General features: G+C 40.2%; 1 protein-coding gene across 1 annotated transcript in view; it reads right to left on the bottom strand.

Annotated features, from left to right (window-relative positions):
* The window catches only part of LOC109042614 (glycine receptor subunit alpha-2), a 79885-nt gene extending 53705 nt beyond the window's left edge, over window positions 1–26180 (bottom strand). Inside the window, exons 1-2 of the mRNA XM_072300184.1 lie at window positions 26092–26180; window positions 8447–8514 (exon numbers count right to left, since the gene is read on the bottom strand). Coding sequence (XP_072156285.1) covers window positions 8447–8514; window positions 26092–26167 — 144 coding nt within the window. The 5' untranslated portion in view covers window positions 26168–26180. The remainder of the gene's footprint in view (window positions 1–8446; window positions 8515–26091) is intronic.
* Between the last annotated feature and the right edge of the window lie 255 nt (window positions 26181–26435).

Here is a 26435-nt window from a genome sequence, read left to right as displayed (position 1 = left end):
GTACGTTTCTTTAACGCGCTTAAAAATCACTTGTGACAGCGTACGATTGGGATTAATTAAAGGTCACATTTATGGTGAAAATTTCCCTCTAAATAGAGGCCAATTAAAGACCACTAGAGAGTACTGAATAAAAACATGTTTTTCCGTAATTTTAAAACTCTGGAACCTAAAATGAGCTCAATTTATTTCAGCAGAAATTTGTTTTGTACGATGACAACAACAGTGTAAAAGCTCGATTCCATCTTAGATAATATGATGACGAAGTTGTGGCCGAAGTTTACTCGATGAGGAAAACGCAACCACTTCCAACTGCACAAAGATATGAATCCAATAACTAAAGCCTCAAAGGTACAAAGGTGCTGAGTAAAGTGGACAGATGCTGGGACTGCGGAGGAAGGGTCAAGGAAGAGAGGATCTGAAGGGTGCGGTAGGGTAAGCATGTTGCGGTGGGAAAGCGAAGCGGAAAGAGGGGACATAAATTCGAAGAGTATGAATAAACAGGATATGAAAAGCAGGAAATAGCCCATACTCATAAAGTGGCTTGGTTCAAGTGTGACCACGAAAGTAGCCGGATCGCCTGCGTTTCCACGATGTGAACAAATATCTTCAAGTGATCCGCATTCCCATTTTGCAACAATGCCCACCGCTGTGTGCTAACATGTAGCACAAGGCGCGAGTTAATTCTCGAATATTAATACCTGCTAGATTAAACCAAGGAAATTATTGTCAATCTTATTTTCCTGGAATCCTCTCTCACCTGGCGAACATGCTTCGTTGATAGAAAAACTGGATCGCATTTAGCAAAAAAGAACCAACGCGATTACAGTGTTTTCAAAATCGTGCAACTTTTTCTCCTCTTTTAAAAATACTTAATTATTTATGAACACTACTAAAATTTACAATATTATTTTCCTTTCAACTCAACATATTTTTGGTAGGAAGAAAAAAGTATTTACTATCCTTGGAGATTTTTTTAGATAAACATGAAGAAAGAACATTTTTACAACACAGCAATCACGCTGGTTCCTTTTTTCTGAATGCTATCCAACTTATCTTCGGACTATACGGACCAAATATATAAATTAATAAAATCCTTTTGCTTACTCACCTGCACATAGATTTATTATTGAAGATATTATGGGGTGGATTAATTAGAAAATGATTAGTGTGAGCTTTATGAAAGGAGACTGCATGAAAACCACGATGTCAACTGTGAGTAAAAGATCGGAAAGCGTAATATCGACGGTGAAAGTACCAGACCCTCGTATCTCGTTTGCGGTGTTTAAAAGTCTCCGCTCTCATTTTATGTTTTTGAAGGAGAACAAAGCAATATCATTTCTTGTAACTTTCACAGAGTTTTCTTCGCACGGAGAAGAAAAAACACAGAAGTTTTCAAGAATTGACGTTGAGTAGTTTTCCATTTAAAAAACAGGATAGTGTGACAGGAGGTCTGCAATGTCGTAAACCGAGATACGTGGTCTGCTAGTTTCGCCGTTGATATGCTGTTGGTTGCGGCTTATCTTCCGTATCGTGAAGGAGCTCTACCGAAGTGTGTAAAATCTGCTCCTTACCCTCAAATATTTCTCAGTCATATACTTTGAATACAGGGTACAAATTCAACCGGAAAACAGGTAGAGCTGGAGAATGAATTCCAAGACGAACTACCTTGAAAGCAGTTTTGGACTTCGCTGGAATCCATCAAAGGCGCAAGTCTTTGCGAGCTTTTAAGGATGTATGCATCGTGGCTGTGTTCGCGCTTAAGCACAAGGAGCGTGCGTCTAAGAAGCCAATGACAGTGCTTGCGTTAAGTGGTGAAATGTGTAAAGAAGGATTCCTGCGAAATGAGACCCCTGCGTGCGTTCAAAGTGCTGTGATCAAAGCGAATGATGGATGATTGTTGCGCATCCCTGCCTCAAAGCTTTGGCGAGATGGAGAAACTTTTGGAGCTTGTCAATGTCTCTTACAGGATTTCCGACGCATCCCTCTTAAAACCGATAAGTATTTGACGCCCGGTAAGTATGCCAAGTTTTTCGCGGGAGAAGGTGCACCAAATAATAATGAAAGTCTTGGGACACTTACTTAATACTGTTTGACTGACGTAACTTATTTGGAGACGCTATCGCTGCCGTAAAGGAAAAACGCAGTAAGAACATTCGAATGCCGCCAAATGTTCTCTATGAAAATACTCAGTTTTAAAGAAAGTTATGCATATAATGCTTGAAAATTTGCAGACACTTTAGATAAAATTATGAACAAAATTCTTTGCAAAATCGGTAGAGAAATATCTTTAAAAATTTTCCCGAAAATTCGTAATTTGTCAAATGTAATTTGGAAACTTCTGAGGCACATACGACGTTATTCCTTACGGCAGATCGGGCTGAGGGAATTGACAACAAATTAGAGAAAGATGGTATGCTTTGTTGAAGAGGTAGTTAGGAAACTGTGAATGTTGAAATATCTTCATAATCGAAGAAAAAAAGTATACTAACTACTTTTTAAAACAATGATAATTGCTACAACGGGAATTTTATGTTGGACTGACTCGAGGTAAAATTTACATACAAGAAAATTAGTTAAGGTAACCCAAGATAACCAAACCAGTCAGATTATTACTTATACACCGAAAAAAATAATATGCTGTTTTAGCATCTAGGATGTCAAAAATGTGTCTGGTGATCCCAAGATGCTGCCTTTACTGCCCCCGCAGTTAATTTTACATCCTGTGAATGCAAATTCAACTGCGAGGGCAGTAAAGGCAGCATCTTGGGATCACCAGACACATTTTTGACATTCTAGATGCTAAAACAGCATATTATTTTTTTCAGTGTAGCCATCATGCAAATACTCTCTTAGTTAAATTTTAAATAATTAGAACTAAAATTAGTTAAAAGTCAATCAATGCGTAGCATTCTTAATGAATTTTCGGTCTGTACTCGGATAATGGAGGCAAATATCCTTAAATTCTGCATCTAACATCTCCTCGGTCGCAGAGGATGAATGATCTGCAACGTAAACTGAGACACATTGGGCGCGCATGCATTGCTTTTAACCTACTTGCTAGACTTTCCGAAAAGCAATTCCCGCAACTAATTTATCACGAAGCCGCTAAAATTCCACACTTTGTGAAAGGCTTTTTGAATAAAATGCTAAAGTTGATGACGTTGGGATCTGAAGTCATTTGAGGGTCCACAAAGTTAAAAACTCTTTTACATACTTTGACGGGGAAAAACCAATTAGAGATAAAAGAAGTGGGTGAGGAGGGGGAGGAGAGAAAGGGCGAGAAAATGGATGGACTAACAGCCCACGCCTAGAATATTATTTTTTTTACGCAGAATGGTGGTTCCAAGGTAACTGCCACTGAAAATATTTTGGTTTTGGTCGTTGGTCGTAATAATATAGTCGAAGATCACAGTCCTGAAGTTCGTGTGGAAGTACACATTATCAGTGGGACATGCCGCCATAGCGCCAATTTTGTGCCAGTTCAAAAACAAGCAACCCCGCACACCATTTCTCACGTATGGCTTCAATAATTTCCAAGCGTTTTCCTTTTTTCCGATTTCTTTGTTTTGCAAAAATGAAGCATTAAAAGAAGTGAAATCGTACGTAAATAAACTTTCCTACAAAATGCGAGAGTGTTTGTTTACTTCCGTTAGGTCCTCTTCCATTTCAGGGCAAACTTGATTTCCAGTGGTTCGAAAAAAAGTACCCGCACTCGCGGTAATTTTGAAAATGCGCGATGAGAACTACGAACAATGGGGGATTGAGTGATCTCGACATTTTTTTCTATATGCTTGACGCGAATTTAGTACAATTCTTACTGGAAAAGGTCTACTCAGTAGGCCGTTAGTATATTTTTTTGCGCAACAGACACATTGAATCATTGCATGTTATTCTTGCCTCTTTTTTTACAATCACTGAAAATAAAAGTTACGGGCTAAATAGTCATACCGTCCGTTCTGGACTCAGAGGCCGAAAGTTCCGGGTGCTGGAGCCGCAGTTCCGACTGTCCCGGGCGCTACGCCAGAATTTTGACCTTTGAGCCCGGAACGCGGACGGTAGGTCCACACAGCTCGTAAGTACGGCTTCCACGGCCGAAGTTTTTTTTTCTCAGTGGATGTACAAATCTCATACACAATATAAATTGAATTTCAATAAGCGACAACCATACTCGATGCCGGTCAGGTATTTCTGTTATGGCTCATTGTGCCAATTTATTGGAAGGCAGTATACAGCAGGTGGTTCAGAAATTGAGAGGGGGCCGAAAGAGGTGCGTAATGAATCCGGTAGGAACAAGGTCAATCACGCTTTAGGAATTTTCCGTCTTAATTTGAGCTTATAATTTTTTCTTCAATTATCTCGATTTGCCATTACGCAGAGGAACGAGGATTGAGAATGAAATTAGACTCTTATACCGTTAATTTCTTGCCATGAAGACTGAACAACTTTTAACAAGAGTTTGCGTACTTGAACGCGTTTCGCTTCAAGAGTTAAGACGCTGGCGTTTTTGTCCTTCAGTTGAGACAAAGCCCGGTCTTCACTTTTAATTGTAGTCAAACGATTCCAGGCCCAAAAGCACGATTCGCCTTAAGACCTCGTGTATAAATAACGTCGCAGAGGCTCAAGGCGGATTTAGCGTAACAATGTTGACGCCTCCTCTTGGTGACAGTTCGCTGACTTTTGAGCAAGATTAGAGCAGCAGCCAGATTCAGAATAATTTTATCGCATTAGTTCAAGGGCACAACCAAAAATTTTATAAATTGGCAACATACACGATTTAGTGGCTTAGAAGTTCGGGAGGTCGCAGGGCGTTTCATGTTACAAACAATGTCATTTTAAAACGCGCAAATCAAATTATTTGACATGTAATATTCATAAATAACAGGAATATAAATAGGGGAAGATTGCTACGGATACGAAGAATAATTGCGGAGGTAATAAGATTCCTTGAACCCCATCTTTCAAGTGTAAAACTTGTCTAGGTTCATTATTATCCCTTCTTCGCCTAAGAGAAACATTCAAATTTCTCAATTTTTTTCATTGAAGGAAAGAGGAGAATATTGATGGCCAAAGTTGAAAAATGTGTGCCTCATGTTTAGTAACTATGAATTTGGCTGTATTGCTCACGTAGCCCTTCAAGCACCACTACGGATAAGACAAACGGAACCAACACATGATGACAACAGAACAAGGAAAAAGACGCACTCGGATGACGGCGCAGAGATACAACTGTTCGTGCTTGATCGATGTCTGTGTTGCATCTGCGAAATTGAAGGCGCGATCGCAGCGTGGAATTGCATCGTGCATGCTCCGCGCTACACTGCCAATTAGAAGGTATCGCTCAGATTCGGGAGAAAGGTTAAAAAACGAGACCCGATTCCGTCTCTCCTATGTCTTGGCTGCATTGACACTCGATTTTTTCTGTTTGTTAATTTGATGCCTGATTTTTTTTAAAGAATATATTCGTGGACTTATATCTAAAGCTCGCACATAACGACCCTATCACTCCCCGAGAATCGATCGTCGGGCTTGAGATTCCTAAGGGTGGTTGTCAAAAAATAAAAAAATCCCTGACACTCGATGTTACTCCTTTTCCAATATCAAGTCTGATTCTTTGTTGCAGGATGTATTTTTAGGCTTATATCTGAAGATTGTATGTACTGGCCCCAAACAACCCGCGGGGCATTATGTTTGGCAAACCGGATTTGGCATCTAAGGGTTAAAAAGCAATGACTTTCTTTAATAATATTAATAACGTGTTTGAAGACACTTTTTAGCAAAACATAAGGTATTCATAAACGCGTCTACTAAGCAATGCCGTTCGTTAAGCTAGAATAATTTGTAACAATGTTGTCAAATCGAAACGTTGACATTTAATGTCATGGACTCGACCACGCTCAACAAGAGGGATTGGCGGGATGTTGAAAACTATGTGCATTTGTCTATAGATTTTGCTGTTTCACACAAGTTTGGTGCATAATGGAGTTCCTTAAGTCCATAAACGACGCTTTATGCCCGGTTAATGTATCGTAAAAGGGGAAATAATTACGTGGAAAAGTTTTCAACGGCTAGACAAAGCTCATTCCGCTCAGTCGTCTTATTGCGGAAGAAACCGACTAAAATCATCGTCCCTCTGACGCAAGGGCATGTCTCAATTTCCACGTGAGACCTGTTCCCCATAAGACTCCCTACTCTCCGCAGCTCATGTGAAAATAGAGATAATCCCTAGGACAAAAGGGCGACGACATTTTCGACACCGGATTCGAATCTCGGATTTTTTCGCGGCAGAGCTCCGGCACCGTTGGACTGTCGTGCTTTTGCAGAGATTGAGAAGTGTCGTAAAAAAGTAACGAGTACGGTACAAGTTGAAGGGACCGATAGTTTGTTCCCCAAAACGGGTTTGAGCGACTGAACGTGAAACGTTTCTGTTCTATTTAATCAACGAGCTTTATGGTAGGGAGCTGACAGCTTTCCTTGCTGTCACAGCCACTACTGACTCTTTGCTTTAGATTTGGACGGCATTCGTCGAAAAGTAGTCGAACTGCGAGTACACATCATTGTGCCCATCAAAGCGCTCATCATTTTATGGAAATGATTATACCTACATGTCGACTAGGTACGATAGAGGGAATATAGGCTTGTCATGGTTGATCCGAAAAAATGAGGTTTGAAGGGTACTTCTTTATTGGACTCCATGTTAGATTTAATGCTCAACGTTTATTTTAATATTCGAAACACCACTTGCCAACTTTAAAACTTTGACAGGAGAGAATGAACGGCCATTTAAGCTCAAAACTAGTCCAAACTCATTTTTGTTCCACCGAAATGAGGTTTGATTCCTTTCTGTTTAACTCAGAACTTATTTGGGCTACATTTTACAATTCGGAACAGCGATTTCTGGCGTGCTTTTACAGATGAGCCAAAATTTGTAGTTTCTGATTGCAAAATGAAGTTCATTTAGTCTCTAAAAAGAGCCAAATTATTTGAAAACAGTATGAGTATGAGGAGTATCATGGATATTAATATTAATATAGTATTACGGGTCCATTGGGCGGTATGGATTTTAATGGAATGAGAGGATGTAGATTTTCGGTGACTATACGTTTTGAAGAGAACTACGGAATAATTTCCTCCACCCTAACTCTTCAGTGCTCGGCTTTGTCTAGGAAATCGGAATAACCGTTTCCCGTTGAGAAACTTTTCGTTAGGAATTCGAACCGCTTAACCTCGGCCATTCCTCCAGTCATTCCTCAAAGTAAGGACGCAACTCGGGCAACTTTAGAAGCTTCCGTATTCCATCGATGAACCGCGATTCGTTCATTGTGAGTTTATGAATCTGCTAAGCTCACTCGTCCAAATCTCAAGAGACGCTTGCTCGGGCATCAGAGTTGCGAGATTGCATGATTTCTTTTTCTTTTCCTTTTTTTGAATATTGGAAAATGTTGTATCAACACGGAAAAAACAATATAGCGCTGAGCCTTAACACTTTAGATAAAATGGAGCCAACTAAAGACAGCAGGGCTGAGCCCTATATGCAGGGCCGGATTTACCAACTTGCCGCCCATGGGCTGCCTATAGTTTGCCGCCTCCTTCTCATTCGTTTTGAAACATCAATAAAAATCATCAAGTGAACGTGCCAGAGGGAGAGGGGGAGGGGCGCATAAGACGCGTTTACTCGTGTTGGACACATTTTTTGCGAAAGCCCTGTCTATACTATTAGCAAAAGTTCATGCAAGTTCCGTAAACCTATCTCTGCGTGGAAAAGGCCTTTCATTCATAAGAAAAGAACGAAAAAATTATGAAAGAACAAACTTAAATATGGTTAAATAATTGTAATTTCCGCCGCCGCGCCGCACTGACCGCACCGTGTTTGGCGCAATGCTTGAAGTATTCCCACAGTCTTGTAGGCGCTATGCGTTTCGTGCCGACCGCTGCTGACCGCACTGTTTTTGACGCAATGCGTGAAGTATTCACGCAGTCTTGTAGGCGCTAATATGTGTTACATGCCGATCACCGCGCCGAGGGCTTCTCCTTTTCATCTCAAGTCCTCATCATTATCTCATCATTGCTCTCTGCGCCGCGCGCCGTTCCAGGCCAAGTTGCGCGTATTTGGTTCCTCTCTTAACTTGAATAATTAAAGGTGCTGTCTCTTGTATCACTCAAATACGACAAAATTAGAAATTACAATACTATCAGGAAATGAGAGATACTGTCACCTTTTCTCGTTTGTAATTTTTTTTTCTGAATCGGATTTTTTTAATACCTACATTTAAAAAATTGCAAAATTTGCTTAATTTGCCGCCACGGGCCGCGACCGATGTGGGCACCCCCTAAATTCGGCCCGGCCAATATGGTCTGTAAGACTGGACCCTATAGCTATCGGGCTGGACCTTAAAGTTGCATATGAAATTGCATTTTTTGTAGAATTTGCATGAAAATTGTGACTTACCATAGTCACGGGGCTGATGGATCCGAAACTGCGAATGTAGAGTTCACAGAGGACATTCGTAGCGTTATCTGGAAAACAAATAAATATTATAAAAAATCAATGTATCAAATGCAAAACCTAGTTAATTCATGTATTTCAATGCGACAAATTCGAGAGGATTGATTCAAAACGATAAGCAAGACCAATTGAGGGGCCTGGAGGAAAAGGCACACAAGTACAGTTTTTGAAAAATAGATTCATCAATGATTTCAGTTAAAACTAGTCTTAATGGATATTCTGAGAAAAATTCGCTCCCAAAACCCAATATTTAAGTATTAAAAATTCGAACTATCTTTCCACCTTAAGGATCCATGTAATTTCGAAATTTCAAGCACGTATTTCTCGAAATGACAAAAATTGCACTTATGCGCCTTGCCCTCCGAGCCCCCAATTATTAGTATCAGTCATTAGAGAGTTGCAGAGATCGAGCAACTTGTACTGTTATTTTACCATTACCAAATAAATTTATCTTAAGATGATTTGTTCCGAATGTGTATCGATCCAGTTAAAAGCTCACGGCCAATTTCGACTTCCTAGCCAAAAAAATGACAATAGATCCGGTGCATGAGTTCAAAGAATCATCCGCCACGAAAAAAATTGCAATTTTTGAGAAATAAAATCAGCAAATGGCTACGAAAAAAGAATGTTCTATTTGATGTAGATACTGATTGCTGTATTGCTGATTGCGGTGTTTTTGGTTTTCTAAGCCAAGGCATGTTTGCCTTTCTTCAAATTTTGCAATTTTTTGCGTTGCGAATGATTCCGTAAACTAATGCGCAAGAGTTATCCTCGTTTTTCAACTACAGAGTTGAAATCTTTGAAGATTTTTAACTTTGATCCATGCGATAAATCCGGCGCTACTTCACGACCACACCATAGATCTCAGGCCGAATTACCTTAACAATTTTTTTCCAGCAGACGATGCCGCACTAAGAACATTTCCAAATAGCAGCAATGGATTGATCAAGTTGGTGCACACAAACAAGATAGCGACAGAATTCTAGACATGATAGAGCAAACTTTGATGAATATTTTTATCATTCATTTTTCATGCGATAATACAAATCACTCTTCATCGGGTTTGTTCACATTGGTCCACAAGAGCCCTATTTTAACCCGAAAACTGATGAACTAAGCTAGTGGCGCAGACATGGCAATACCACCGTGCTACGGGAAAAGGCCGTATGAGCCTTTAGATGTTGTCATATTTTCTTCGATAAAAATCAAATTTAGTGAGAAAATTGTCAAAATTCGTCTTCAAATTTTTCAGAAAATGTTGTTTGTAGTTCAATCTAAAATATCTGGAAATTCCAAGGAAATATAAGCACAATTTTCCTAAAAAATACACGATTTATCCGGAGAAATTCGGCAACTCTCGAATGTTTATAAGACGTTTTTCCTGGGCACAGTAGAATATTCTCTTAATGTGGGTGTGCTAAATCCCGTGTACTCACAAAGCACTGACTTCCGCCGGTTTGATATTTTAACAGGAGTAGCTTTGATTTCGCTCGAGTGGTAAGTAAATGCACGCCAATTCTTTCACTAAAAGCTCATTTTTCAGAGTAAATAGAGCTCGAGGATATCTTCCAATTAGGAGAGATGTGCAAATACATTTCATTCGGATTCATCGCAAACCATAATCCAGGCAGCTCCTGTTAAAATTCTTAAGATGCTTGTGCGACCAGGCTTAATTTCCACCTCTAGAGAGCGTTTCATCTGAGCGTGGATTATTATGTTTAATAACTAGCGGTTAAAACGTCGAAAATTAAACATCGGTGAATCAAAAGGGAGAAGTGGATTGAAATATTTAGCCGTGGTATACATTTTGAAAGCTGATTTCGTGGACCGGATTAAATGTATGGTAGGAGATGGATGATAACTGTAGTCAGAATTTTCAACCTTTCGCTCTTTGTGAAATATTATTCAAATATTATATAATAATTGAAACATAATATAATATTGTCCATAACATACAAAATATATTTTCTTTAATATATCCAAAATAACATGAGTATAATATTTTTTATAAAATCATTGAGAACAGAAGTGGAATTAATGGAACTAGATAACGATCGAAGGAAATGAGAGTTGATGCAGGAAAACCAACTTTAATTTTCGTGTTCAGTTGCTGAAAACGCATATCGTGTCTTTTTTATTAAAGTTCACGGATTGTGGAGCTCTGTCAGTTGCATGTTTTTTGAACGAGTGCAGTTGTCATCCATCCTATTTGATTGTTTCAAGTCATGATAATATTAATATGGACTGGCGACACATATTCTTTTCCCTCTTTTTTAAAAATCTATTTCATAAGTAAAGAGCAGCGGCACAGTTCCCCGTTTTAACCCGGTAAAGTTTTCCACCCTTTTTCTTCTTTTTTTTACGAAAGCTAACCGAGTCATTAAAATAAATTGCGAAGTGACAGGCGGTGAAGTTCTGAAAATGACTTTCAGCGGAAGAGAGATGGAAAGGTTTGTTAAACTTTTTACGATTATGACCCTGCTTTAAGTTGAATAATTAAATTTAAAAGTTGTTCCGAATGTAAGTTTTATTCTATCTGCATCAGTGGTGATTATTTGCAAGATGTGACAAACTTGCATTTGCAGAAGTGTACAAATTGAAACAGGCTGCGATTCTTACCCACACAGTTGAACGAGGACTTGTAACTTACAGCGGAGCTACGTTGCCACTCACCTTAAAATGTCGCTTCAGCGATTTTATACCGTGGCTCAAAGCTTAAAATTATAATCAAGTTTCGCTCTCAGGAGATATATTAGTAATAAGTGTGCGAGAAATGAGGTAAACTATATCACCGTTTCTTATGACACCCTTTTAGGTCAAGTAGTATGAACTCGATGTAATGTTGTGCCGCCCTCATTAAAATCTTCTGATGATCGCACCGATCGCTAAGGATATTTTGGGGAGGGAGAGGGAATTGAAAAATTTATCTCTCGGGGCAATGCATATATGAAGACCCAAAATATGACTTTTATACTCCCCCTTTTTTAGCTTTCCTCTTTGTTTTCTTTCAAAACCCTCTGATTTTATTAAAATTGAAAAAATATCGCAAAGAACATAATGGTAGAGAAATAGTCATCGGCAAGATATTATCTACGATAAGCCACAACGCCAAGCATTGTGGTACCAATTTAATACACGTGATCATTGAACCAAGACTTCTATCAAAAGAGCAGTAAAGGTATAACATTTTTCATCGTCATAATGTTAATGAAAAGGCCCAGTTCACGGAGGGCAAGCAACTTCGCAAGTATAATGCGTCAGGGTTGGAAAAGTTAAGACCCCGTTTAATCCTCCAGCACTTGTCGAGTTAAAAAGAGCATATTGGGAAAAGCATCTCCTCTTTTTCGCAGCCCATGACTCTGTATTTTTTCTTCCTTTTCCATTTCCAAAAGGCAAATACCCTCTACATTGCACTTCATTGGAAGTATTTCTGCTCAACGAAACGAGATACAGGTGGGAAAGAAGGAGTGCGCTCGCTAGTCGAAGGCCGTAGGAATGAATCGGAACTACGAGTCAGTGAGTGATTTCTATCCTGACAAGTCAAAGCGTTTTTGTTTGTCGTTATAAAGAGAAAACTTCCATAGTCTTTTCTTTGATACTGTCAAGAGGTCGATACCCCGATTCATAAATATTCTTACCACCTGACATTACCCAATAGGAAAACACATTTAGAATCAACTCTGAAAACATTACATTGAAACAAGACATTATCTGGATCATGCTCGAGTCCCTAGAAAATTGCACCCTTGTGAAAGAGAATGTAAAAGAAACACTGGCCTCTCAAAACAAAAAGTTTCGGAGGGTCAAGTTACGGACCTTTCTTGTCTCCGAATCTCCGATTAGATGCCCCCGGGCCCCGCCGGAGTGGGGAGGGGGGGGGGGGGAGTGTCAACCTTCACTTAGGCTCGGTGGCTTTTTAGCGAGGCCGTTCTGTGTATTCGGTGACAGCCTAAGACCCTACTAAATTGAGGAATAACCCCGTGTGCCGAAACTCTCCAGGTCTGAACGAGAAGTTTGACCCCAAAAATGATAGTGCTCATTCCTGTACTGCCGTGCTAAGGAGAAACGCCGTATGAACCTTCAGACGCTGCCATATTTCCGTCAATAAAAACCTAATTTGCTAAGAAAATCGTTAATAATTTTTTTCAATTTTTTCAGAAAATTTAGTACGCAACTTTGTCTGGAACGTCTGAAAATTTCGAGGAAAAATACGCATAATTTTATTTAAAAATACATGTTTTATCCGGGGCAATTTAGCAACTATCGAATGTTTATGCGGCGTTTTTCCTTAGCACGGCAAAGAACCTCTAGATTCAGGTTTTATATCTGTGCTTCCGAAGATCCTTTCGAATTCATAAAGAGTTCAGGACTCGTGCAAAAAGGTTTTAATTTCAAATGTCAATACTAACGGATGTATCGAACATGACGGTTTGATTTTGCGATTGTTCTAAGCATAATATTCGGTTTCTTCATATCTCATAGAATTTTTATCGAGGAAATTACATATCGTGCAGAACTGGAACTGCAGTAACTATATCACGTCTCATCAATTATTTTACTCGATTACAATTTACCCATTCAGAGCCAGTTTTTTATGAACAAATATAAATTATAGTATCTAATTAAAATATCTCTTAAAATATCTAAGTAGAATACAATGACATTTTTCAACTTAAGCCGCAGTGGCATTTTCCAAAAGAACATCACAATGCGGAAGAGAAAAATCAAAAGATGGAAAAACATACAAGGATATGATATAAAAGTAAAGACGCTTTATCGAACGTGCAAGAAACAGTAAAGACAAAACATAACATAAGAGGGATCAACACGTTGTGGGTCACTTGCACGTAATCATTTTCTATCTCCTGGATATCGCGAGGAAAATGTCAACACAACATCGTCTGAGACCATCTCTCACTAGGAAAAGTCCATTTTCCTGTCTCTCTTCAATATGCAAATCGTTGAAGGTCTCCCGCTACGAAATGCACAAACGGCCTCCCCTATGACGTAAGGGCGTATCTCAAATTCCAAGTGAGCCCTGTTTTACATAAATATCCATGCTTTTTAAGGCTCATACGGAAATCGAGATACATTTTTACGTCAGAGAGACGACGAAATATAAAGAGGAAAACGGCTACAAAATCATACATGGCCTAGTCAACTAAGCCACCGGTTATCGGAAACGAGACAAGAATGGAGTGCATTGTTTGACAGAGGAGCAAAAATGATAAGGCACAAAACTATTTTTGTCGTGTTTGAAAACTTGAAAGTAGAGAATCGTTATTTATTTACTCGGTCTTGCGTGTTCCTTGTCAAGTCTAGAAGTGAAGTCATTCGAATTTCCTCACGCATATTCTATTTTAGAAGCCAAAAAAAACTTCAGTTTTTTTCATCACTGTGCCCGTTTTTTTAGAAAGTAGAATTTTTCTGAGAAACGATTTTTTTTAGATGAAAAAAGGGATCTTCCTACAAAATGACGATGCGCATTTTGGTTTTCTTTCTAGTCTCACTAAGAAAGAAGAAATTAGAAAGTAGAGAAAGTAAAATTTTTCCGAGAAACGCTTTTCTTAGATTAAATATAAGGGATCTTCCTGCGAAATGATAGTGCGCGGTTTGGTTTTCTTCCTGATCACACTTCTCGCCACGGTGACATGCAACATCCTTGAGAATCCCTTGGGGTATAGCTCCAGCCTGGAGATCGTTCATCTGTTCTACGGGCAGTTCCCTGTTGGTATAGCCGTATCCGCTTCCGGCCGCAAGTTCACCTGCTACCCAGCCGGCTTCGACGAGCAAAACACCAACAACGGAACCAACAACGCCATCCAAGTCTCAGAACTCACCACCTTCGATTCCGAAACGCCCTACCCCAACGCAGCCATCAACGACCCACCCAACGGCTCTATTGATTTCTCTGGTCCTTACCCCCGAACGAGAGGTCTATCGAACTACTTCCTAGGTGAGGAAATTGACAAAACGTCAAGAAAATCGGTCCAAAATATTTATTTTCTTACACTACTAGTGGGCTTTATTATTTTCATTTTATTTTAATTTTAAGTTAAGATGAATTTATGATTTTTAGAATTACTAAGCGTTGATTCCTGGCTACTGCGAGACCAGATACCCACAAACGTTTCTGAGCAATAAAAAAACTAAATTAAAAATTTGAAATTTGAAGATAGCTGGCCCCTCTAGAGATTGTTACCTGCCGATAAAGTAAAAATCATGGAATTCAAGCGAGTAAACTTTTGGATATCTATCCGTGAAAAGAAAATGATAATTAACCCTTAGGTTGCCCGGGCCGGGTCAAATAATTGACCCGAGGCTTGCTGAAAAATGTGCTTCGCGGGTTGCATGGGCTGGTACATCCGAGATTTACATTTAGGTTCACGAATACACCCTAAAAAAAGAATCAGACATCAAGTTGAAATTTTTTTTTTGACAACTACCCTTAGACTTTCAAAACGGGTCAAATTAACGCGACCATCTCTTTTAGGAGAGCAATGAGTGCAGCAGGCGCGGGTCCGGAGGTGCATCCGATATTTGGATATATAGGTTTACAAATACATCGTAAAAAATGAATCGGACATTAAATTGAAAAAAAAGAAAAAACTGGAGCTTCAACACAGCCGAAGAAAAGAAAAACGTGATCAGACCTCGTTTTTTAACTTTTCTCCCGAATCCGAGCGATACATCAATGGCAGCGGGGTGTAGACTGAGCGGAGCACTCAGAGTTCACGCTCGCGCCATCGCGCCTTCAATTTTGTAGATACAACGTGGACATCCATCAAGCACGAATAGTTGTATCTCTGCGCCGTCTTCAACACGCGTCATTTCCCTTGCTTCATTTCCAGATTGCGTTTGTTTCCGTTTGCCTAATTTGTAGTGGTGTCTCAAGGGCTACGTCAGCAATACAACCGAATCCGAAGATAGGAAGGGTGTAAACGGGCCTCATTTTTCAGTTTACTGAAAGTTTCAGTCACTGAATTCTTGAATCTACCTCAAAATTTCATGTTTCCATGTTGCAATATGAGGATTAGTAGTTTATAAAAATGTATGCTTGTTTAAGTAGCCGCTAAGATATTTGAGTTTCACATATTTTATTTTTGGTATTTAAAAAGGGTCGATTGAGCAGCATTTAGTGGAAGGTAACTGGATGAAACATTTACACAATAATTAAGTGAATTAGTACTTGTTTTTGCTTTTTAAGATGCGTGCAATCTCTCAACCAAAAAAAAAAAATTAATAAAAAAAAAAAAAAAAAATATTATCAGAAAGAATTTAGAATGAGAAAGTTGGACAACCTTGAAGTTCATCTTTTTCAGCAAGCCTTACTGCGGCACGAAAAGTCAAATATTTCCTCCGTTCCAAGCCCGAATCACTCAGTTCCTTTTCATTTCAAAAATCAATTACAATTTTCACTCCTTTTGAGAGGCTTGGAGGACAAGGCGCATAGGTGCAGTTTTTGCTATCTCAAGAAATACATGTTTAAAGCTTCAAAATAACATTTAGTCTTATTGCAGAATTGAATTTTAAACTACATTTTCGATGCTTTAAAGTTGGATTTTAGTCGTGAATTTCTCACAAATTATACACAAACTAGTTTCAGTTGAGTTCATGAATATCTCACTTTTTTCAAAAACTGCACTTATGCGCCTTGTCCTCCAAGCCCCTCTTGATCTTTGTGTTCCCCAGGTGTACAGGCCGTCGTCATCGACTTTCTGGACACCCTGTGGATCCTGGACACGGGCCGGGTCTCCTACGCCGGAGTAATGCTGGAATCCTCACCGGGTGGCCCGAAACTCGTCTCCATCGACCTGACCAACGATACAATCATCAGAACCTTCACGTTCCCGACGAGCGTGGCCAAGCCGATCTCCTACTTCTCCGACGTGCGCTTCGACACCCTCCGCGACTTCGCGTACATCGCAGACGCGAGCCCGGGGGTCCAGCGGGGCGATTATTGAAATTGATAGACAAAGCTATAGACAAAGAAGACAAAAAGGATATGCAGGGATCCTATTGGTGGAAGCAGGTGGTTGCAATGGACAAAGGAAGGTAATAGACTAACGAACGGCAACCGACAAGAGAACCGACAGTTAGTCTACCATTTTCCCTATTAGTCTGTAAAGATCACCGGTTTCAACCAATAGGATCGCTTCATACTCTCAATGTCTTCTTTGTCTATCGCTTTGTCTATCAATTTCAATAATCGGCCCGCAGGCCAACGCCCTCGTTGTCGTCGACTTGGAGAGCGGCAATTCCTGGCGCGTTCTAGAACGAGACCTCTCGGTCACCGGGACCCCTGGCTTCGTGCCGTTCGTCTACGGCGACCCGGTGTACACGATACAGAGGAGCTCCAGTGGGGAGATCGTGGGTGTGGAGTTCATAACGATCGGAGTCGGAGGTGTGGCGTTATCGCCGGATACTGATACCCTTTACTATTCCGCGGCTGATGGTCGATACTTATTCTCGGTGCCAACTGCACTTCTCCGCAACCGGTTCACGCCGGGACCCGAGATCGTCGGCTCGGTGCGGAACCTCGGTGAGAAAGGGTGGTCGGCCGCCATAGTTTCCGACTCGCTCGGGTTCGTGTACGGCGGGAACTTCGAGCAGGATGGTGTATTCGTGTTCGACCCTCGAACCGGTTTCGCGGTGCTCCTCGTCCGGGATAAAATGATCAATTTCGTGTCGAGGTTCAGTGTGGGGGAGGATGGCTATCTGTACTTCGTGGTCAACCAGTTGCATTCCCTTCCGGCGTTTTATCCGGGCCGCGGGGAACTGGGCCAAGACCGGAGGCAGAAACCGTACGTCGTGTTCAGGATCAAGTTGCCCGGCAACGCGACCAAGGGTCCGGGTTCTTGATTCCGGTATACAGGGTGTTCCCGGGTTCAATGTCTAGGCAGCGGGAGTGTAAAAAAGTGTGCGAGAACTCATCAAATACTGAATTACCCGCTATCAGCACGTTAGTTTTACATCCTGACGTTGCTGAAACAGACTGCTGTAACGGAATCAGCATTTCGTAAGTTCTCGCACACTTCCGCTACATCCGAATGCACCCACTCTCTCTTTTCCTCCCGCTATGGCGCTTAGGTCCGTTTGATAGAAATACGTCCAAATTAGACTGGAGGTGCGATTTTTTGAAGTTACTTGTAATTAGAAAAAAGTCTAGGACGTCTAAATTAAAAAAAGTCTAGATTGCGGGAGTGTGTTGAACCAAGCCTCTCAAATTAGACTGGAGGAGCGATTGTTTGAAGTTACTTGCACAAGTAATTAAAAAAAAAACGTAAGTCATTTCAAATTCTAATCCGATATGTGCAGGGCACGAAAGAAACAGCTTATAGTTCCTCGGAGAAAAATCAATTAAATCGCCCAAAACTTATCCTTTTAGGCAAAAAGAACATTCTCTGTCGAAATCTCAGTTTTAAAGAATTAAACCTCTGTTATTTTGACCCATTCTGACAAAGATTGCTCTCTTGAAGGTATCTCGTCCATTGTCTAAGGCCCCTTTTTCAGTGGGTGGTCACACATTTTTCACCCCTCTGAAGTAACGGCGTATCTTAATTTCCACGTGAACCTCATTTTACTGATGAATCCAGCCTTTCTGAGGCTCATACGAGAATTGCGATACGCCCTTACGCAAGAGGGGGAGGAATAGGAAAAAAATCAACTAACATAAATCTAACGTTGGTAAAAATAGTCTCGGTATCTGTTGTGTATATCTTAAACGAGGCAGATAAATACGGCAGCAGTAGGCAGCAGCGATAAAGACTCGGGAGTGAAATATACTCCCCATGGGCGATCGTTGAGCTCCCATTTATTCGAGTGAAGTAGACTTCCCAGGAGGGCTTGTTCGGCAAGTCGTTATTTTAAGAGGAAATTTTTCTCAAAGGTCTCGCGTATAATCTGGGTTTCTGGTTAAAAAATAATGACTTTCGCGTACCTTTTTAATACATAAAATCACAACCGAATACTGATTTCAAGTTTCTTCTCCCTCACTCTGGTGTCATTGAATGGGCATTTCAAAGAAACTTAGATCAGAAGGCCATAGATGCAACATTGTGTTGTGATAAAAAATACTCATCTCATATATTCGTAGAATTCCGGATTCAATCATAAGAGAGACAGGACAATTTAAAAATCTTTGATGGAGTGCCGAAAGCTTGGCAAATAGAAACAAGCATTGTCAAGCCCCCTCTCCAACCTCTCTTCTTCTACTTGCTCTCTCACGCTCTTGTCGTCCACCTCTCTCTTCCGAGAAAAATGGTATTCAAGCGTGAACAAGTGCTTTCAGTTACGAAGATTGCATCGTGTTCGAAAAATGTATTCAGCGTATAAAGAGGGATATTGACTATGTAGAAACTTGGGGACTTACGTATTCCATGTAAAATCGGAAGCGATGGCGTTCTTTTCATCGCGATTCTGGGATCCGAGAATGGTGAATATTACTAGGATGATCCTGAGAGTGATGGATATTACTCAATGGTACTGTGATGAAGTAGTAAAAAAACGCCACGGCCAGCAAAAGACCTGTAAATATTAGAGCGTGTCTCAACACGCACCGAACTCTATCTGTGTGTGAAATCGTCGGCATACTGTTTACAATTTTTATTTTTTACAATTTTTGAAATTAAAGATTACTAAATTGATGATCTTCTGTGTAACAAGACGGACGAGGTGAAGTCTGAAACATTTTAGAAACTACCGAAAATTTGAACTGAATACCTTATCACAGCACAACATTCTAAAATGCATGATTTGAAGTCTAAAATTACAGTTGTGAATGTCCTGATATATATTCTTAGATTGAATGTTGCTAGAGTTAGCTATTCTTGAAAAGCTATTTTCAAGGTGTAGAGGACGTTGGACTGGAGGGAACATGAAAAGTGGATCCTAACCTAATCTTGGCGGAGGATAGACGATTTTGCAACATTGCTGCAACCATGATGCTTACGGTTCAAGTTTTCTACAATAAGGTCTCTGCGGAAACAGCTGTTTTTTAAATTCAAACAGTACAGTCAATATTGCAATGAGCATACTGAATTTTAAAAACTAGGGTATTATTTATATTTATTTTTTTAGGCATCAAAGAGGAAATAAAATTAAAGCGAGATAAAGAAAGAGGTCATTTTTTTTTTTTTTTTTTTTTTAATTTTTATTTGAGTGCCCGAGCACCCTTTTTATTAATGCAATGTATGCCACCGTCATTTACCTCACCAGTCACCATACCATGTTCTTGCCCTTCTATTACCTTATAAAATTTAACATAGTGGTTAAATTACATTAAAATTGAGTCGACTTAATCACTTGTAATGAGGTATGAAACGAGCGAAAATATTACGTACAAATTTCCGGCGATTGATGATAATCCGCGGAATTTCTTTAGAAAAACTGTATTTGCCTTTCGTGACAAGAATGATTAAAAATAAGACATTAGTTGAGGTCTATAACGTTGCAATCGGAGCCAAATACGCTTCCTTACGCGTGCAGGAAAGGATATTTGAACTCATTCACGGCAGGCGCAGTGATACAACTATTCGACCACGGGTGTAAGCATGTTGCTGCCAGCCGGATTGAAGGCGCGCCACACTCCAAGCAATTCCTCGGGTCCCGTCCCGTACGATCTCCCTGGCTGGCGCGCCGCTAAAATCGCCGCAAAGGGAGGACTGCACGTCATTATCCTTGACTCTCTGTTCCGTTTTTACCACAATTTGAGTGAAAGAGTATCCCTGAATTGTAACGATTCAGAACCTCGGATTGGGATTATTAAATTCATTTTTTTAAAATGAGGTATGCAACGAGCGAAAATATTGCGTCAAAATTTTCGGCGACTGAAGAAAATCCGCGGAATTTCTTTAGAAAAACTGTATTTGCCTTTCGTGACAAGAATGATTAAAAATAAGACATTAGTTGAGGTCTGTAACGTTGCAGTCGGAGCCAAATACGCTTCCTTACGCGTGCAGGAAAGGATATTTGAACTCATTCACAGCAGGCGCAGTGATACAACTATTCGACCACGGGTGTAAGCATGTTGCTGCCAGCCGGATTGAAGGCGCGCCACACTCCAGCAATTACTCGGGTCCCGTCCAGTGCGATCTCATTATAGTATTTGGCCTGGTTAATTCAAGCGAGATTGAGGTAGGTTGGGGTTTTCACGAATCTTTTGCGGAAAGATCTACATTCAGTGAGATGAACCGCCGGCGGGACTTGATTGTAATCGAATTTGAATAATTTCTCCAGTTCAACTGTGATGCGCAAATCAAGTCATACAAATTTTGTTAGAAAGGAGGTTATCATGATGGTCACATATCGACGTTCCGTAAAAACTTCTCAGGAACGTGACTCCATTCCAAGGATGCAACATTCACTCAAACGATTCAAATTTACACACGGATGTGATATGACTCAGCAACGGATCTCTTGCATCTCTGATGACTTCAGATTATAGATCAGGAATAATCAGAATATCCGCCCAAGTTCAAGTTTCTATGTCCAATATTAGTGGAGATATTTCCATTCATAAAACAAAGCGCGGCGCATGATGCCATTCACTATGGTGAAGCACACCACGGTTTCATCTAATTTGGTTTCGTTTACTTCGGTTTAATCCGGGTTTAAGGTCGAGCAACGAGTGCATAAGTGTGTATCACTAAGTGCGCTACATTTTGCAATTCGTAACTACATTTCCTGGCTCGGTTTAGAAACAACATATGGACGTATTTCTATCAAACGGAACTGTGTGTATCATGACGTGAGCCCTGTTATGCGTGTGTTCTTATGGGTCTCAGGGATCATGTCTTAATGCACTTAGTTCCGTTTGATAGAAATACGTCCATATGTATCATTAAGTTCTTTATTTGCATAAGTTTTTTTTTTAGGATGAGTCAAAAATTGTAGTTCCCTAATGCAAGTCCAATAATTGATGAATCCAAGGTGAAATCGTCACCTTCCAGGCAAAGTATCACAAGCGCCATGCGACGTTTAAAAATTTCCGCCACCATTTTATTCCTTTACTGAGAAATTGTTCGTTGAATCTGTTTGAAAATTTCACTAAATTTTATCGGCAGCACAAAGAAAATTCAGTGAAATTTTCGGACAGCTTCGTTGAGCAATTTCTCCGTAAAAAAATAAAATGGCGGCGGAAATTTTTAAACGGCGCATGGCGCTTGTGATACTTTGCCTGGAAGGTGACGAAATGATGAGTACTAATGCGGTTGATGACGTCATACATCGTGTTTTTCGATACCTCTTTTAATATTTGACGTGGGAAATAGTCGTTTGAACAGACTTCATTATTCTTTTGCTAATCTAAAAGCTTATCAAAACGTAACTTCGTGGCTAGCGCAATTAAACCATTACTTATGGTCTTTCACAGGTATGTTCTTGACATAGCACGAAAATCGAGGGAGGGCTGGGGTTCGAGCTCCCCTCCTCCACGCATGATCGACGTCCCTGTTTTGCCGTAATGAAAAACGCCTTATGAGGCTTCGGATGCTGCCAAATTTCCGTTGATAAAAACACTAATTTCTTCGGAAACTTGTAAATATTTTTCTTCCAATTTTTTAAGAACATACTTTCCACAGTTTAATGTAAGTGCATGATGGTGTCTGGAATTCTTCAAAATGCTCATTGCTCATTTTCTGATTTTCCCCTGATATTTAAGATCCCATTTCCTTGATTAGAAAGTGAAGTTTTCTTCCCTTTCCCCGGGATTTTCTTGGGGGAAAACTTTATAACCCTCCGGAGTTCCAAATACGAACATATAATTTTTTCATTTTTCAGCCGAATCTTCGGCGCATTCGAGGGGATAGACCTCATTGTGTCATCTGCTGCTGGTCAGATGCCGGTAGAAGCTTTTCTATCATAATGATGCTTTGACGACTCAAAAATGTCATAGGTCAATGATGGCGACTCAAATGCAAAAACATAAACCGCTCAATAACAGTAGGTACTTACACCGGAAAAAAAGTTGCTGCAGTAACATCGCGGATGTTATAAATAAATGCGACAACTCTAGAATGTTGTTATTACCACTCTGGCTGATAAAGTAACAGCCTAATACTACTAGGACACTAACATTCAAGAATTGTCGTAAATATTTGTAACATTCGGAATGTTATTACAGCAATTTTTTGTTCGGTGTAGGCACTTAAAATTTTCGAAAAAATTGTAAAACAATGGTCTTAAAGCAGTAAAAGAAAAGATTCCCGGTTGCTAGAACTGCTTTCCAGATTTTACTCTGATTTTTCTTGGTATTTTTCATTCCCTGATGAATCCTGAGGTTTTCAGATTATTCCCGGTCCTAGATACAAAGAATTCTAAATTATTTCACATTTTCAAGGATAAATGGACCGAATTCATCAAAAAGGAACCAACCCTTATTAAGTTGAAACGGAGAAAAAAAGGTTTGAAGTTGTATTCCTGCATATGGCTCAATGTGGATTTGAACTTCAACCCCTCTTTTCACCAACTAATTTCTATTTTTCGACTTCCAGTTTTTGGCAGGATAAAATATACGGCTTGTAGAACTCGGAACCATTCTTAACACCTTTTTTTCGATAATGTGGGTTGGTTCTTTTCTGATAAACTCGGTCCAAACATTCATATCTTTTCTCAAAATAAATATACTATAACTGGAAATTAGACAACATTTAAGTGCTCATACGGCGTTTTTATTTGTGTAGGTGATGGACATCCCATGACCGAGGGTGTGGAGCTTGATAAAAGTGAGCAAAACAGGGGATGACCAAGTGACAACATCGGCGGGGATGCGGACAAAAGGACACTCTGAGAGGGTGATTAGCCGAAACCCTCGGAAATGAGGGGGGCGGTCCCGCGGCCGCGGTCCGTGATACCTTGGAACCCGTTCCCCGTTTCGGTGCTCATAATTAGACCCGGGTCCAGATCCAGAACTCGCCCAAAGAAGAGTTCGTCTCGTCCAGATTCATATGCTGCCCACTCGTCGCTTCATACTGGACGTCACCGTTTCCTCCATCCCTCGCGTTTGAAAGTGCTCAGATATGTACTAAGGAAGTCTCATCATAGATGAACTGGACAACCTTTTTAAATGGGCCTATTGCAATTTTGTATTGCACTTGGCAAAAAGGAAACAAGGGCATTCCAATGTTGCTAAGGAGTGTGCATCTTACATTCTTTGCAAGAAAAGTACTGAAATCATGCTAAACTTAAATTTAACAAAGGTAATTTTCATATTGAATTTTTAGTTGATTGAGAGTAAAGATAAAACTTGTTGAGATGATCAGTTTATATTTGCAAGGTAAAAAAAATTGCACGATCTTAGCAACATTGGATTACTTGTTGTTGATTGAATGATTCGATTCGTGCAGCTGAGCGTTCGGTTCGTGTAACCAAATATTCAGTTCTTGTTACTGAACGTTGAATTCGTGTAATCGAACGTTAGCATCAGCTCCCGACACTTTTCTACCTCCTTCTAACTACTAATTAGGGCAAAAATTATTCTGTTTTTCTTTCTTGTTTGAATTTTCTGACACGATATAATTTCCTTCCGGTTTTTCAATAACGCAGAAAATATACCAACATAACGAGTTTGAATCTAGAGCGTACCGAATCTTGCTTGATAAACGCGAAATTGTCCGCGGTAGCAACATTGCGTATCAAAATTTTGTGGCAAATATTGCTAAGATGTAATCAATGTAGGTGATAAAGTAAATATGGTCGTAATATTTCGGGCAATATTTTTGCAATGTTGTCAATATTTATATGCAGGGTGCGGCGCGCTTTCATAGTTATAGCTTTCGAAGTATTATTTTTCTCATGGAAACACCTGGAGGGAAAATATATAAAGTGAGAAAATTTTCTGAGTCGTTTCACGTTTCAATCCCCATCGCACTTAAATGCTCTATGCGGAGGAATGAGTTCTGATCTGAGCATAGCGCAAAATTCAGGAGGAACCTAACAGGTAATTGATTAATTTCCCCGAGAGGGAGGTCAAACTGAATGAAAAGGGAAGTATTGAGACGAAAACTGGACGAGAGTGAGAGAGTGTTGACATATTGCTAAAATAATAACCAATTATTTCGCATTAGATTTTAGATTTATAAGACCATTTGCTTGACGCTTCAACTTTAACGAGAAACCGAACACAGCCCTTTAAGAAATAATGCAATGGGTCAGTTGCGCTGGTCATAGAATCGTGTTTTGATGATTATTTCATCACTTAAACTCGTTGCGGAACGCTTCGCTCAGTCGCTCTAGACCCCCATCCCTTTGTAACGTCACGTAACGCTGGCAAAAACTCCATCCTCCTTCGGAGCGTTACGTAATTTAAGGACAGCCGTTTTAGGATGGTGGCACGTTTGCGCAAATGGTAGTATTATTTTGGGGCGACAGAGAGGGATTCAAGTGGTCATTATCTGGCCTAACCTAACCTATCTCAAGGTTAGGTTAGATTAGGTTGGTTTCCACGTTTGCGCTTTTGGTCGACTACTTGTAAACTGGAAAAAAAATTGGTCCTGTGAACCGAACTTTCAGTGTTCCATATCATCCTATTTATTCGGTTTGTCAAACTGAACTTTTGGTTCGTGTAATCGAACGTTCGGTTTGTCAAACTGAACTCTTGGTTCGTGTAACCGAACGTTCGGTTTGTCAAACTGAACTTTTGGTTCGTGTAACCGAACGTTCGGCATATATGACCAAACTTAGTTCGTCAGTTCACTTTACCGGATAAGTTGGATTACACGGACCAAAATTTCGGTTTGACGAACCGAATTAGTTGGGATGCTATGGAACACCGAACTTTGGTACATACGACCAAACTTTAGTTTCAGTGTGTTTAAATTTGCGCTGTTGGTTTATGCATTTTTGCGCTTATTGCCTATCGTTTTTCCCGCTTATTGCCTACCGTTTTTGCGCTCTCAGGAATTTGAACTTTCAGATAGTATCCACTGATAACGTCCTACCTCCCTGCGGGACTTGCTATCGAACGTCAGTCATCGAAAGTTGGCGGTTTATCGAGCAGTTTGGCAAGGATCCGTTGAATTCGCGCGGTGGCGGGCGGATGGGAGGCGATAAAAACCGAAACTTTTACGACGCGGCGCGGCGCGGCGTTCGCGGCCGTTTGAAAGTTTCCGCGGATAATTTTTCTCGCGCGATGACAGTCTCGCCCAACTTTCCGCTCCTTTGGAAATTATTTCCTCCAGCGCCGCGCCGGGATGAATGCCACACTCCATACCTGATGCGACGACGCGTCTTTCCTGTTTGTTTCGGTCGGCTACATATTTCCCTTGCGGTTCCCTTTTCACGAGCAGGACCCCACTCATCTCCACAATTTGCAACTTCAGCTCCCCGTCGATTTATCGCCAAGATATTTGGACTCCATTCAGCAAACTTGTTCGCAAATAACGGGACTGCTTGTTAGTTGGTTCACAGAATTTTCGGGAAAGTGCATAGGGTTCAATATGGAACTTTCATTACAAAGCTCGCTTTTTACTTCTTGAACGTTTCAAAAGGAGCGAAACGCTGACCTTCTAACTTTGAAACTGCAATAGTTACACATCGTTAATTGTAGCCGTATGATACAGAATTTAAACAAATAACTTTTCAATACTTACTTAGATGGTTTGTCGGCGTCGCTCTTCTATCGTAATCTTTTTTTAAGAGTCCATCTAAAATTTGCAGATGGTCCATTTTGATACCCCGCCTGGAACCAACGAAAATTGAAATATTTAGTGGTCTTAAAATCGATACGGCGCGCGGCGTCAAAAAATATACCCTGGCAGAGATACTTACGTGAAAAAAAACCATTGGTTGCACGCTTTAAAAGTTGGAACAATAACTTCACTGCTGAATTGCAAACGATAACATTTTCATATTTTTAAAAGTGAAGTTTCGTGTCAAATCAGAAAAATATGTTATCTCTGATTTTCTTGATAGTAACTTCGCTCCTTTGAATCAC

This window comes from Bemisia tabaci, chromosome 4 (genome assembly GCF_918797505.1).
Source record: "Bemisia tabaci chromosome 4, PGI_BMITA_v3".
In the NCBI taxonomy this organism is placed as follows: Eukaryota; Metazoa; Arthropoda; class Insecta; order Hemiptera; family Aleyrodidae; genus Bemisia; species Bemisia tabaci.
This window is presented reverse-complemented; position numbering and strand designations above follow the sequence as displayed.